Source organism: Salvelinus fontinalis, chromosome 30, assembly GCF_029448725.1.
Source record: "Salvelinus fontinalis isolate EN_2023a chromosome 30, ASM2944872v1, whole genome shotgun sequence".
Lineage (NCBI taxonomy): Eukaryota > Metazoa > Chordata > Actinopteri > Salmoniformes > Salmonidae > Salvelinus > Salvelinus fontinalis.
Genome location: NC_074694.1, coordinates 24091779 through 24106517, shown reverse-complemented (window position 1 = coordinate 24106517; position 14739 = coordinate 24091779). Strand labels below are relative to the sequence as shown.

At 44.0% G+C, this 14739-nt stretch overlaps 1 protein-coding gene across 10 annotated transcripts in view; it reads right to left on the bottom strand.

The window, feature by feature from the left end:
- Window positions 1-14739, bottom strand: part of tanc2b (tetratricopeptide repeat, ankyrin repeat and coiled-coil containing 2b) — a 252008-nt gene that overhangs the window by 27278 nt on the left and 209991 nt on the right. For all 10 annotated transcript variants that reach the window (XM_055890105.1, XM_055890110.1, XM_055890107.1 and 7 more), the window contains 11 exons: window positions 14718-14739; window positions 11965-12000; window positions 11123-11404; window positions 10772-10899; window positions 9178-9409; window positions 8432-8601; window positions 7785-8063; window positions 4553-4720; window positions 4187-4347; window positions 3839-3947; window positions 3457-3579 (listed from right to left, as the gene is read on the bottom strand). The exon at window positions 14718-14739 is cut by the window's right edge and continues 110 nt beyond it. In XM_055890105.1, the coding sequence (XP_055746080.1) occupies window positions 3457-3579; window positions 3839-3947; window positions 4187-4347; window positions 4553-4720; window positions 7785-8063; window positions 8432-8601; window positions 9178-9409; window positions 10772-10899; window positions 11123-11404; window positions 11965-12000; window positions 14718-14739 (1710 nt within the window). The remainder of the gene's footprint in view (window positions 1-3456; window positions 3580-3838; window positions 3948-4186; window positions 4348-4552; window positions 4721-7784; window positions 8064-8431; window positions 8602-9177; window positions 9410-10771; window positions 10900-11122; window positions 11405-11964; window positions 12001-14717) is intronic.

Sequence of the window (14739 nt, the reverse complement as noted above, 5' to 3'; positions counted from 1 at the left end):
CTAGAAGGCCAGCATCCCAGAGTCACCTCTTCACTGTTACAACATTAACAATATCTACATTGTATTTCTGATCAATTTGATGTTATTTTAATGGACAAAAAATTATATTTTCTTTCGAAAACAAGGACATTTCTAAGTGACCCCAAACTTTTGAACGGTAGTGTATGTAGCAGATTAAAAACACGGAGCCTAACGCTAGCTAGATAACTAGCTAGCTAGCTGCTAGGAGGATGTCACGCCATTAGAGGAGTGGGTAAGTGATTGACTTTTTCCCCTCATATCGTTTTTCGATGGCTATACACAGCTAGAGATGCAGGTGTCATTTGGTTAGCTAGCAAGAACTTCAACAACTGTTATCCAGTTAGCATATCTCTTGCGCATGCAAAATTCACTCTGGCTATCTACTACGATTTCAGAGCGCTTTCATCTGAAATTGCCAGAGCGCAGAACAACTGATGAATTTACAAAAGCACAACACCTGCTGAATATGACCGGTGTCAGCAAACGTAGACAAAAAAAAGTGCTCTAGATAACATGTAAACAGTCTAACCTGCTCTGCTAGTGAGGTGTTCTCTCATTTGTGTCTGGAAGTAGCTAGCCAGCTAGCTTGGGTGCTTGGTTGGGACAAGCATGCATTGGCAGGCAAGGTGCAGAAGGATGAAGAGGCTACAAATCCCCATCGTTTATCAGTGCAATTTTGACAGTCAACAAGCAGAAAAAGTTTGAGAGGGTTTATCTGATGTTCCTTCATTAGATTTCAGCTAATCTTGCTCTGGCTAGCAATAATTGTTGATATTGTTGTTGTTGATGTAAATAACTGAGGGAGAGAGAGCCTTTTGTCACATTCTGACCTTAGTTCCTTTTTTATGTCTTTATTTTGGTTTGGTCAGGGCGTGAGTTGGGGTGGGCATTCTATGTCTGGTGTTCCAATGTTGTCTATTTCTTTGTGTTTGGCCGTGTGTGGTTCTCAATCAGAGGCAGCTGTCTATCGTTGTCTCTGATTGAGAACCATACTTAGGTAGCCTGTTCCCACCTGAGTTTGTGGGTAGTTGTTTTCTGTTTTGTGTGTCGTCACCTTTCAGAACTGTTCGTTTGTCGTTTTTGTTGTTTTGTCAAGTGTTTCATATTTTATTAAAGTAATATGAACACTTACCATGCTGCACCTTGGCCCTCTTCTCCTTCTCCCGACGACGTTCATTACACCTTTTCCTGGTTGTTTGATCAATAGGACTGTAAGTTCCCAAATGTAAGAGGACTCCAGTGGTGTTTGCATATTTGCAGAAATCTATTCAGGTGTATTTTGTGGCTTTGGCGAATGTGTTCTATGGCTTGTTTGTATAAAAGCCTACTGTAGCTCTGATTGGCTATAGCGCACCAGTCTGTGTCGACTCCGGTTCTGGACAAGACAGATGTTTTTATTCGGTTTAATTTACTGAAGTGTCTATTCATTGTCCAAATGCATTGCTCCTTTCCGACACTATACTGCTATAGAATTTTCACAAATGCCTTAGTATATATAATTCCCAAACATTCTAAGAATTTGTGAAAATGTGGTAGCTTGTCAGAATGTTTTTTTTAAAGTGTCATTCTTCCTGGGTGTGTATATGAACACATTCTAATAAGATTTAGCAACAACATACTCTTTGATAACACCTGCTGCAGCCGCTGAAAACTAGCCAACAATAAAAGCTAGCTAGCTAGACCGTGGGAAAATTACTGCTCGCTATTGCGCAGTGAGTGACCTGTTGGCCTTCAAGAAGGCAGAAGTTTCCATAAGTGTTTGTAAAATCGGTCCCAATAAGTAAAAATGTGATTCGTTGATTCCATTGTCACTCCAAAATGTTGCCCTAAAACAGTTGAATGGCAGATGCCTTAATCTAGCTTCTGATGATCTAGCCAATAGCTGACTTAGCTAGCTAGATTTATCTCCCCAGAGAGTAGCAAAGAAAAATCCTGATAGGATATTTTTTTCTCTTCAGTATTAACCCTTTCGTTTCCAAATCAGATCATTATTATAATCATTATTTTATAAATCCTTAGCCCTTCTCTGAAGGTGTAGAAGGCTCATTGTGCTCCACTGTGTTTGGGTTTGTAATAATTTGTATAGTGGCTCTATTTGCCCTCAGCCTGCATTTATTCACTATTCTGAATGTCTAAAGAATCTATATGTTGTTCTGAAATATGAACACAGAAATACTGGACATTTTTAACTCTTATTATGGTGGGGATTTGACAAAATTACAATCATGATCTTGAATTGGACTCGCATTTTTCTGATCTCAGTCTTGACTCTGTCTCTGACCCCTTTTCCCCCGCCCGGTCTCGGTCTTGACTCGGTCTCGGCCTCCCTCCAGTCTTGGTCTAGACTCGGAACTCGATTTGCTCCGGTCTTAAATCGGTCTCGCTTTAGGTGGTCTTGAAGACAACACTGAAAAGCAGTACGTTATCTTGATGATAGGAGTTAAAAGGGAAAGGCAGTAAGTTACATTGATGTTAAGAGTTAAGAAAGAAAAGCAGTAAGTTACCCTGAAGTTAAGAGTTAAGAAGAAAAAGCAGTAAGTTACCCTGAAGTTAAGAGTTAAGAAGGAAAAGCAGTAAGTTACCCTGAAGTTAAGAGTGTAGAGTTTAAAGCAGTAAGTTACCCTGAAGTTAAGAGTTAAGAAGAAAAAGCAGTAAGTTACCCTGAAGTTAAGAGTTAAGAAGAAAAAGCAGTAAGTTACCCTGAAGTTAAGAGTTAAGAAGGAAAAGCAGTAAGTTACCCTGAAGTTAAGAGTTAAGAAGGAAAAGCAGTAAGTTACCCTGAAGTTAAGAGTGTAGAGTTTAAAGCAGTAAGTTACCCTGATGTTAAGAGTTAAGAAGGAAAAGCAGTAAGTTACCCTGAAGTTAAGAGTTAAGAAGGAAAAGCAGTAAGTTACCCTGAAGTTAAGAGTTAAGAAGGAAAAGCAGTAAGTTACCCTGAAGTTAAGAGTTAAGAAGAAAAAGCAGTAAGTTACCCTGAAGTTAAGAGTTAAGAAGGAAAAGCAGTAAGTTACCCTGAAGTTAAGAGTTAAGAAGGAAAAGCAGTAAGTTACCCTGAAGTTAAGAGTTAAGAAGGAAAATCAGTAAGTTACCCTGAAGTTAAGAGTTAAGAAGGAAAAGCAGTAAGTTACCCTGAAGTTAAGAGTTAAGAAGAAAAAGCAGTAAGTTACCCTGAAGTTAAGAGTGTAGAGTTTAAAGCAGTAAGTTACCCTGATGTTAAGAGTTAAGAAGGAAAAGCAGTAAGTTACCCTGAAGTTAAGAGTTAAGAAGGAAAAGCAGTAAGTTACCCTGAAGTTAAGAGTTAAGAAGGAAAAGCAGTAAGTTACCCTGAAGTTAAGAGTTAAGAAGGAAAAGCAGTAAGTTACCCTGAAGTTAAGAGTTAAGAAGAAAAAGCAGTAAGTTACCTTGATGTTAAGAGTGTAGAGTGTAAAGCAGTACCTTGATGTTAGGAGTGTACAGGTTTCTGAGTGAGGACAGAGCAGTGGACAGGCCCTCTGTGCTGTAGGAAACCCACAGCCCCTGGAGGATGGACGAGGAAACCCCAACCTTCTTGCTTAGGCCCTGAAATATAGACATAATTTGAGCTGTCACTGCTTTGAGTTGTGCTGTGTGCATACGAAAGTGTGTGTGTGTGTGTGTGTGTGTGTGTGTGTGTGTGTGTGTGTGTGTGTGTGTGTGTGTGTGTGTGTGTGTGTGTGTGTGTGTGTGTGTGTGTGTGTGTGTGTGTGTGTGTGTGTGTGTGTGTGTGTGTGTGTGTGTGTGTGTGTGTGCGTCTGTGCGTCTGTGTGTGCGTGTCTGTAGGCAGTGTGGTTAGGTGAACCTTGAAGATGTGTGCTTTGAGGATATGGTGTCCCAGTTCAATGGTCTGCTGTCGGTTCAGCTTGGTCTCCTGGCGAGAGAACCAGAAGGCTAGCAGGGTGTGGCCACTCCTACAGGGAGACAGGGAGGAACATAAACCATGCGCTTCTGCACAAATAGTTAGGGTTAGTAGTGAGTTAGATGTAATTTTGTTGACAGTTAGTTGAACATGCTTATTCCTGCTTATCTAACCGTGATTTCTGGAAAAGCTAGGAATTTGGGGAACTTTTTGCAACTCTATCCAAGACTACATCAGTCTCTCATATAGTACCCACCCCCCACACACCAGGAGGGCCATCCACCCACTGACCTGGGGTCACACAGGAACTTGGTTTTCTCCCCCTCCTCCCTCCAGATCAGCCACTCCCTGAAGGACGGGTGAACAAACATCCTGGTCCCGTCCCTCCTCTTGACCAGGAACATGGCTAGGTTGTCTACGCGCTGTGTGAAGTCCTCCCAGTCCAGGGTACCCTGCAGCAAAGAGGGTGAAACCAAGAAACTTAACTTCTTAGCTGTGCACATGCCCAGGAGCTTTTCTAAGTCTGTTCTTTTTCACGGGCACTATCATTGCTATCCGGTATACAACTGCACATGCCCAGGTAGTGTTAGCATGGTGTGACATGTTTTCCTATGGGAAATGCAAACGGTTTCCCGTCAGTGCAATAAGTGTATTTGCCTGCAGGGAGCCGGCATTGATAGCCTGGTAGATCTGTTCGTCAGTGAGGGGGTGGAGGGATGCCACGGCCACGTTGAGTAGGGGGAGGGCCCGTTCGAAGGACGACTGGGTAGGGAAACGCATGTTGCACTGCAGCAGGTACACCTCGGCCAGGTTGACGGGCACCACCTGGGATCAATGAATCAATCAGATATTTTCTATCAATAAATAAATCAATCAGTCAGTCAATCATTATTATAGCCTATTTCTTAGATAGGGAGTGCAATACAATGTTCTGTATATAAAAAATTAAATGGCACATACAGTGCCTTCAGAAAGTGTTCAGAGGCCTTGACTATTTCCACATTTGTTTACTTTACAGCCTTATTCTAAAATGGATAAAATAAAACATTTTCCTCATCAATCTACACACAATACCCCATAGTTCAAAAAGCGAAAACAGGTTTTTAAACATTTTTGCAAATTTCTTACAAATAAAAAACAGAAATACCCTATTTACATAAATATTCAGACCCTTTCATATGAGACTTGAAGTGAGAACACCAGTGCATCCTGTTTCCATTGATCATCCTTGAGATGTTTCTACATTGTAGCGCAGCTGTGGTAAATTTAACTGATTGGACATGATTTGGAAAGCCACACATCTGTCTATAAGGTCCCACAGTTGACAGTGTATGTGTAACAGTATAACTTTAAACCGTCCCCTCGCCCCGACACGGGCGCGAACCAGGGACCCTCTGCACACATCGACAACAGTCACCCACGAAGCAGCGTTACCCATCGCTCCACAAAAGCCACGGCCCTTGCAAAGCAAGGGGCAACACTACTTAAGTCTCAGAGCAAGTGACGTAACTGATTGAAATGCTACTAGCGCGCACCCGCTAACTAGCTAGCCATTTCACATCCGTTACACTCACCCCCCTTTCAACCTCCTCCTTTTTCCGCAGCAACCAGTGATCCGGGTCACGGCACCAATGTAACAGTATAACTTTAAACCGTCCCCTCGCCCCGACACGGGCGCGAACCAGGGACCCTCTGCACACATCGACAACAGTCACCCACGAAGCACGGTCGTTACCCATCGCTCCACAAAGGCCGAGGCCCTTGCAAAGCAAGGGGCAACACTACTTAAGTCTCAGAGCAAGTGACGTAACTGATTGAAATGCTACTAGCGCGCACCCGCTAACTAGCTAGCCATTTCACATCCGTTACATATGTCAGAGCAAAAACCAAGCCATGAGGAAGAAACAAATTGTCCTTAGAGCTCCGAGACAGGATTGTGTCGAGGAACAGATCTGGAGAAGGATCCCCCAAAAAGTCTGCAGCATTGAAGGTCCCCAAGAACACAATGGCCTCCATCTTTCTTAAATGGAAAAAAATTGGAACCACCAAGACTAGCTAGCCTCCCGGTCAAACTGAGCAATCGGGGAGAAGTGCCTTGGTCAGGGAGATGATCAAGAACCCACTGGTCACTCTGACAGAGCTTCAGCGTTCCTCTGTAGAGATGGGAGAACCTTCCAGAAGGACAACCATCTCTGCAACACTCCACCAATCAGGCCTTTATGACAGAGTGATCAGATGGAAGCCAAAGCTCAGTAAAAGGCACATGACAGCCCGCTTGGAGTTGGCCAAAAGGCACCTAAAGGACTCCAAGACCATAAGAAGCAAGATTCGCTGGTCTGATGAAACCAAGATTGAACTCTTTGGCCTGAATGCCAAGCGTCACGTCTGAAGGAAGCGTTGCACCATCCCTACGGTGAAGAATGTTGGTGGCAGCATCATGCTGTGGGGATGTTTTTCAGTGGCAGGGACTGGGAGAATAGTTAGGATCGAGGGAAAGATGAAGTACGGAGAGATCCTTGATGAAAACCTCCAGAGCACTCAGGACTTCAGACTGGGGCGAAGGTTCACCTTCCAACAGGACAACGACCCAAAGTACATAGCCAAAAACATGCAGGAGTGGCTTCGGGACAAGTCTCTGAATGTCCTTGAGTGGCCCAGCCAGAGCCTGGACTTGAACCCGATCAAACATCTTTGCACCTGAAAATATCTGTGCAGCAACGCTCCCCATCCAACCTGACAGAGCTTGAGAGGATCTGCAGAGAAGAATGGGAGAAACTCCCCAAATACAGGTGTGCCAAGCTTGTATCGTTATACCCAAGAAGACTCGAGGCTGTAATCGCTGCTTCTACAAAGTACTGAGTAAAAACCTATTTTTTCTTTATCATTATGGGGTATTGTGTGTAGATTGATGAGGGGGAAAAACTATTTAATCAATTTTAGAATAAGGCTGTAACGTAACAAAAACTCAAGGGGTCTGAATACTTTCAAAATGCATTGTATATCCTGAACAAAAATATAAACACAACATGTAAAGTGTTGGTCCCATGTTTCATGAGCTGAAATAAAAGATCCCAGAAATCTTCCAGACGTACAAAAAGCTTATTTCTCTCATATTTTCTTCACAAATTTGTTTACATTCCTGTTAGTTAGCATTTCTTATTTGCCAAGACAATCCATCCACCTGACAGGTGTGGCATATCAAGAAGCTGATTAAACAGCATGATCATTACACAGGTGCACCTTACAATAAAGGCCACTCTAAAATGTGAAGTTTTGTCACACAACACAATGCCAAAGATGTCTCAAGTTTTGAGGGAGCGTACAATTGGCATGCTGACTGCAGGAATGTCCACCAGAGCTGTTGCCAGAGATTGTAATGTTCATAAGCTGCCTCCAATGTCATTTTAGAGAATTTGGCAATACGTCCAACTGGCCTCACAATCGCAGCCCACGTGTAACCATGCCAGCCCAGGACCTCCACATCCGGCTTCTTCACCTGCAGGATCTTCTGAGACCAGCCACCCAGACAGCTGATGAAACTGAGGAGTATTTCTGTCTGCAATAAAGCCCTTTTGTGTGGAAAAACTCATTCTGATTGGCTGGACCTGTTTCCCCAGTGGATGGGCCTGGCTCCCCAATGGATGGGCCTACTGATCGCTGCATCATGTGAAATCCATAAATTAGGGCCTAATGAATTTAGTTCAATTGACTGATTACCTTATATGAGCTGTAACTCCGTAAAATCATTGAAATTGTTACATGCTGCTTTTATATTTTTGTTTGGTGTAATTAAAAGTAGGATAAAGAAAATAATGAAGACGAGAATAAAACTAAGGCAATAATGCATACTGTAAAGTAACCCCCCCCCCCCCCCCCCCGGCAGGCTTACCTTGTAGCTGGAGCTCTTGAGGACCAAGTACCCCTTCTCTATAAGGTCAAAGGTGAGTTTTAGGTACAGGTAGGATCCCTGGCTGAGGGCCTTGAGGTGGGCGGAAAGCTTGCCGAAGGTGGTGTTGTCCATCTTGCCGTTTAGAGAGATGTTGCTCTGTATCTCAGGACTGCTGTGGATGCGGTGCAGGATGTAACCCTGTAAATCCTGGTCTATAGCATCATTTTCCTCCAGACCATCCAGAGAGATATGGTGGAATGGGAGCAGCTTGGTGATCTCCTATAGAAGGGAAGTAAGGGAGGGGAGAGGGGAGGATGAAGGGAGAAGGAGGAAGAGGGGGGAATTATGGAGGAGGAGGAAAGAGGAGGATGAAGATGGATGGAAGAAGAAAGTGGGAGGAAGGGAGAAATGGAGGAAGGAGAGAGGAGGATGAAGGGGGTTGGAAGAAGAAAAGTGGGGGAGGGAAAGAGATGCGTGAGCAGTGTAACAAGCTGTACAAGCAATCTTCTACTGATGTCAATCTATTGACAAACTCTATCAAAAGACAATTATCCTTGTTTGGTGTTAACAGTGTTAATCTTGTATGTTTTTAATGGCCACACGCTTACTGGAAGGGTAGAGGACTGTAATGCAAATAATATGTCTACCTGTAATGTGGTCCTAACAGTGACCACCAGTTTGAGCCAGGGGGGAAACTTGCTGATGGTTTTGCTGAGGAATGAGACGATGGTGTCTCCGTAGTCAGGCTTGTGGAACTCTGCCTCATTTAGCCCATCTATCAGGATGACCAGGTCATCTTCAGAGGCGATCTTCCTCTCTGAAAAACACACAGAGAAAATAGTCAATATGGACCAAAAAACCTGATTGCAAATGTTCTGCCTAATGTACTCTTGCTAAAATCAAGAATACTGTACATATGTGTTGAGGATCACGCCCGCTGACAGAGTCACTAGGAGTAGAGAAAGTTTTATCACCTTTGTAGAGAGCGTCCAGGGGTTCTAGGGGTGTCCCCCAAATGTCACCCTATTCCCTATATAGTGCACTACTTTTGACCAGAGATTCCCTATATAGTGTACTTCTTCTAACCAGGGCTTATAGCACACTATTTTTAACCAGGGCCTATAGGGCTCTACGTTTAACCAGGGCCTATAGAGCTCTGGTCAAAAAAGTGCACTATATAGGGAATAGGGTGACATTTGGGGGACACCCCTAGAAGCCATGGACGCTCTCTACAAAGGTGATAAAACTGTCTCTACTCCTAGTAAGCTACCATTTGCGATGCAGACCAGAATTCACCTTTGTAGAAAGCATCCAGGAGTTCTACAACAGCTAGTAGAGTTTTCTATGATTAAGCTATCTAGGGGTGTATAATAGGAGCAGAGAGTTGTATCACCTTTGTAGAGGGCATCCAGGGGTTCTAGAACTCCTCTTCTGAAGGAGGCCAGGGGATCCTGAACGCAGGAGCGCAGACTGAGCATGCTCTGCAGCTGTGGCTCCCTGAGCAGCAGCTCTCTGTAGGCGATGAGCTGTGGCGAGCGACACAGCAACGCTGCCACGTTGTGGACAAACTCTGGCACCAGGCACGTGTAGGCGTTGTCCGCCTGGCAGTAGTGGTACGCCACCACCTGGGGGCGACAGAGAGGGGGGAGACATGGTAGGTCAGTAAAAGGGGGTGGAAAATACAAGACTGGGTTATGGTCATTAGGTCACACTATAGCAAAAACATGTTTTTTTAAATTAAAAATAAAATGTGCATTTCTTATTGGACCAAGTCCTGGTCATTCTTCAGATTGGTGCTTAATGAACACAATCCTGTTTCTATGTTTTGACATTAAGAATCAGGTTTTAGAAACGGGCGCTGCTACAATTGATTTGGGAGTGAGTCAACTAGTTCATGGTGGATGATTGCAGTGTAATGAACATATTACGTCTCGTTTCTCTTTTCGGTTTTCAGCTAATAAATAATTCAGAGCTCCCTGCCATTGAGAAATATGAATGAGTGTGTGTTTAATTGCATGTTTAGACGGACACCCAGAGGAGTCAAAAGTCTAAATGATTATCAGCACAACACAAATTAGTAATCTCAGTGTGTTTCTCTATAATAATACATTCTCAGCACGGTGAGCACAAAGCTTTAGAAACTGCCACGAGCAGATAACACAAAGAACAGATGGGCGTGAAAGAGGAAAGGAGAGAAAAATAAAATGAAAAAGATGAGGAGAGAGGTGAAGTGAAACAATTAGAAAGCTGCAAGGTGTGTCCAGCTCGGGGACTATGACAGTTGACGTGGACCCAGCGCCAGCCTCTGTTCCTCTGTTCCTCAAGGAAACCGCAGGGATAAAATAACAAATCAGGATAAAATGCTAATTGAGTCACAGAGGAATAAAACAGGGCTTAAAACAAAGGGAGAAAAGTGGGAGCGGGCTCAATTATTAATGCATCGAGTTAACAAGATATAATAGCTTGGCTGGGAAATGGCTTTCTGCAGGTATACATATTTCATAAGACTCCCTGGCAAAGTTGTTTTTTCTCTTTTAAACACATCTGCATAATGCAGCAGGCTGGGGAGAGGAATGGGGCTGGGGCAGGGGCTACAGATGGCAAGGCGCGTCTGTCACCCCCATTTAGGGGATAGGGGAAGCTGGGGCTATGGTATGATGTGAGTGGTGTGGGGATTTAGGGAAGCCACTAAGCACCGCCTCACACATCATTCATATTTATCTTCAGACTAGACAGGTTCATAAATGTTAACACGTTTACTCCACTGAAAGAGAAAGAGTTGTTAGAAAGAATGTTTCTAGGCCAAACTGGATGGTTGCAATTAAAACAGCTAGCCTTGTGTACTGATGTCTCAAATATGCTGTGAAACTGGTCCAAAATCCAGACTAGCATGTCACTTAGTATGAAGACGTGTTGGGCATGCATTCTAACTGGTCTGCTAGCTTGGCAATGAGGGTATAATTGTTATTGGAGTCATCTTTTTTTACCTGAGATGCCAGTCTCCTCATGGCCTCCTCCTGGCGTCGTCTCATCTCAGGGGTCCCGGGACAGCTGCCCCCTCCCAGAGTACCCGTGCTATAGGCCGGCTGGGGCTGAGTAAGGGGGAGCTCTCCATCTGAAAAGAAGCATAGAAGGAAGAGGATTTAACCAATGGCATGTTTGTCAAACCATTTTTATATCACCTTAAAGGGTCAATCTGCAGTTCCAACAATAGCAAAGCATGCACTCCACCTCTGTTTTGTTCAACATAAATGTTTTTTTAGAAACTTTATTAAAAGCTGACTTGTTGGTTGTGGCCATTTTAATAGCACTCTCTATTCATGAGTATCTGAGCCTACGTTTGGGAGAGGCCTGCGGAGAGTCAGAGGCGATCTGTCTCATGCGCGTTCCGTGGCAGCTCAGCGCCACCAGACGAGAGATGATGGCTGTCTTGCCGTAGCCAATGTTGCCCACGACAACTACGCCAAGGTTGGTGATGTTGTTGCCTCTGTTGAGATGGGCATCGACCTCCTGGAACAGCCAATCACGGCCGGTGAAGACGGAGTCCATGGTGATGCTGGGCACCTCGAAGAGGAGGGGCTTCAGGGAGATGTCAGGTGGCCGGTATGGGGCAAACCGCACTGGAGGGGCAGGGGGGCGAGAGAGAGAGGATGGACAGTTACAATGATTGCTCTTTATTTTACAGATAAATGCTGCCACTACATTAAGATAATGAGTGTGTATGGCCTATAGTGAGTCCTGACTGTCATGGGACTTCCTTCTACTGCTGTAATCACTACTGTAATCACTACTGTAATCACTGCTGTAATCATGTTTGACAGAGAAGGGATTCAAGGGAAATATTAATTTGTTACACAATTGAAACCTGTATGTCCTAACACAAATACTATTATTTTTCCTCACTAGGGGGAGTCATTAGATAAATGTGTGGTCTTTCAAAGACTGTCTGGGCATCCATTCATCTGAACAAGAGTAGTATTAAAAAACGAATGGATGTAAACTATGTTTGGACTCAAATATATGTCTGGAGATGAGAGAAGGACCAAATCTAAACAGGAGTCCTGCTTCCTACTTCTCTTAATTTTACAGTTAGCTGTATTATCTGAAACAACATCAGTGGAAATATGGACAAAATGCATGTTACCAGACATGTAACCAGATTAAAGTAAAGTAAACTTACGTGATTGGGATTGCCAGGCATGGTTGTTAGCAGAAGCTGAGACAAACAGAAGTGAGAGAAAAGAGGAGGCAATGAAAGAACAGACAGGGTCATGGGAAGCATAACAGAATGGACGCTGGCAGCCGTGTGCAGTATGCTAATGGTGCAGAGCAGGGTTGGTGGTCAAAGGTCAATTACATTTCAATTCAGGAAATAACTGAAATTCCAATTCTAATTCCAATGAAGAACTGGAATATGGAACCGGCCCCCAACACTGATACAGAGAGCCGCAATAGGAGATGGAGACTGCAGCATCAGATATCAACTAATATGATATAATAACATCTCCAGATCCATCTATTGTAAGGCAGTACACTCACAGAAAGAAATATCCTGTGGTCAAGTGATATCTATCTATTGGTTTAGGGCAGGCGACACAGTACAACATAAATGCAATAGACAGACCATGAGTCAGGGCTGGGGAGAACACGTGTGATGAATGGGGTGTGTGTTACATAAGGAGCATCAGAATATAATCAGCTCCAATTGTTGTTATTTATATAATATATTCCTTCCCAAAATGTACAAAGTGCTGGGCTAAGCATGTTTTACAGCTAAGCCAATAATAATAATATGGTAAAAATGGTTGCTGACTGCACAGTAGTGCAGTAGTATAGATATACCTGGGGAAAAAGCTACTTTCAATCTGTCAATTTAGCCTGACATCAGCAGCACCATATATTATGTATATAAGCAGTCTAACACAACTTGATAAACTCAATTTCGCTGAATCACCACAAACAAAAACCGACAATACACAAGCATGGACACACAGACAGAGACACACACACTGAGCCTTGGCATAAAACAGTTGCTGGGATGCAGCAAGCCATCTCAAATATTTTCTGCATTGCTATCCTTCAATTGATCCTAAAACTGATTAATAAATCTCAGACTATGAAAGACTGTCGTAGATATCAGTAATGGAAAAAACGAACACACCCAACACTTTCTCTTCACTGTGTGTTAGACCGGGCACCGGCCATAGCAGATGTCAATTAATACGGTGTCCTGCATTAAGTGGTGCTAATCTCATTAAGTGACTAAATGCCAGCGCCAATACAGGGCTGGCATTTAGTCTCCTCTCCCACTGTAATCACCGCACACAAGATACTACTCAGCACTAGCAGTTGTCTATGGCAAAGACCATTAAGCATTAGGCCTATTAGCTAAGTCATAGCGCCTCTGCTGGTCTGCTGCAAGGTGATAAAATCCTAGAAACATGGCTGCCATGTTGTGAGCAGAAAGGAGGGAGCATGGAGCGGGTCTGTGGGGGGTGCTGTATCTGGAGCTGCATCACTTCCTGCTTAGACAAGGCTGTGAGAGGTATAAGCCTAGGGATCACTCTGCTCCTCTCCTCTCCCCCTGACCAGCTAGACAGAGTGGTATCACTGTGTGTGTATGTGTCCAGACGGAAAGGCTCACTCAGACACTTTAATTATTCACTAGGTGAGGATGACTCAGAGCAGGGGAGGCTGAAAGAATGGAGGGAGGTGAGGAGGAGTGGTACTTCAGTCTGCTCCATTTGAAGGACCAGGGTTACATTAGGCCCAGACAGCTCTACTCCACAGATGTGCGTGTGTGTGTCTGCCTTCGTGCGTACGTGCATACATTTGCATGCATGGATTTTAGTGCCTGCATATGTGTGTCTAGAATGAGTGTATTAGGTGGGCGGCAATCTAAGAAACTTCATCTGCCTGATTCACCAGGTCTATAACCATCTCTTGCTAAGCTACTGTACCATGTCCGTTTCCCAAATGGCACCCTATTTCCTACTAGTGCACTACTTTTGACCAGACCCCTATGGGCCCTGTTCAAAAGTAATTCACTAAATAGGGAGCCATTTGGTACACATGATCTCTTCTCCCTGCTATCTTCACTCTGACTCACTCACTGGGCTTAAAACAGCATCACTGAGCTAGTCTCTTGATTTCCCTGACAGCATCAAACAACATAAAACAAAGGAAGTGAAGCAGTGCCAACCAAGGAGGACGCTTCAGCATTTGGTTACCATCTGACTAGCACAACAACCCGCTCATACATACTCACTATAATAAAGCTGCAAAGTGTTGCTTTCTTTGCGACCATACCTACTTTTATAGCAGACAATTTGTTCTCCTTTAAAACTCTCTGTGGGGCCATACCAACTAGTTAAGTAAGTCTCTCTCGCTGAAGTAAGGAGGTGTAGTGGTGTAGTTTACTCAGGAAGGTTGCTAACACTGATCGGAAGAGGCAAGGAGCATGCCAGGATGCAGTGGGCCGGCTTGCAAACACACTTGGCTGCGCTTAGGAGAGGAGAAAAACAAGTGGCTGTAGAGCTCGGAGAGTAGCAGGCCTAGAGCCCTCTACTCTGCAGCTGGCTAGGGGCCACACACACATGCAGAAGCACGCACGCACGCTCATGTGATATCATTATTATTTTGTAGATGTGTTATGGAGACACACAGCTAAGTGTGAACTTTAAAAGCACTTGAGGCAGCAGCTTGCTGTATCCCTATACTGTATGACTGGATGGCAGAAGACTGCGATGAGTTCATTAGTGGCTAAATAAGTAAAGAAGGAAGAATGGCGAGGGGAGAACATTATGGTTGTCCCAAATGTCAGCCTATTCCCTATTATAGTGCACATTTGACCAAAGCCCTATATATAGAGAATAGGGTGTCATTTGGGAAGCAACCTGTCTCTTCTGAAGGGCTATAGTGCTCCTGTCTTACCTCTGAGGTCGGTCTGGGCGTG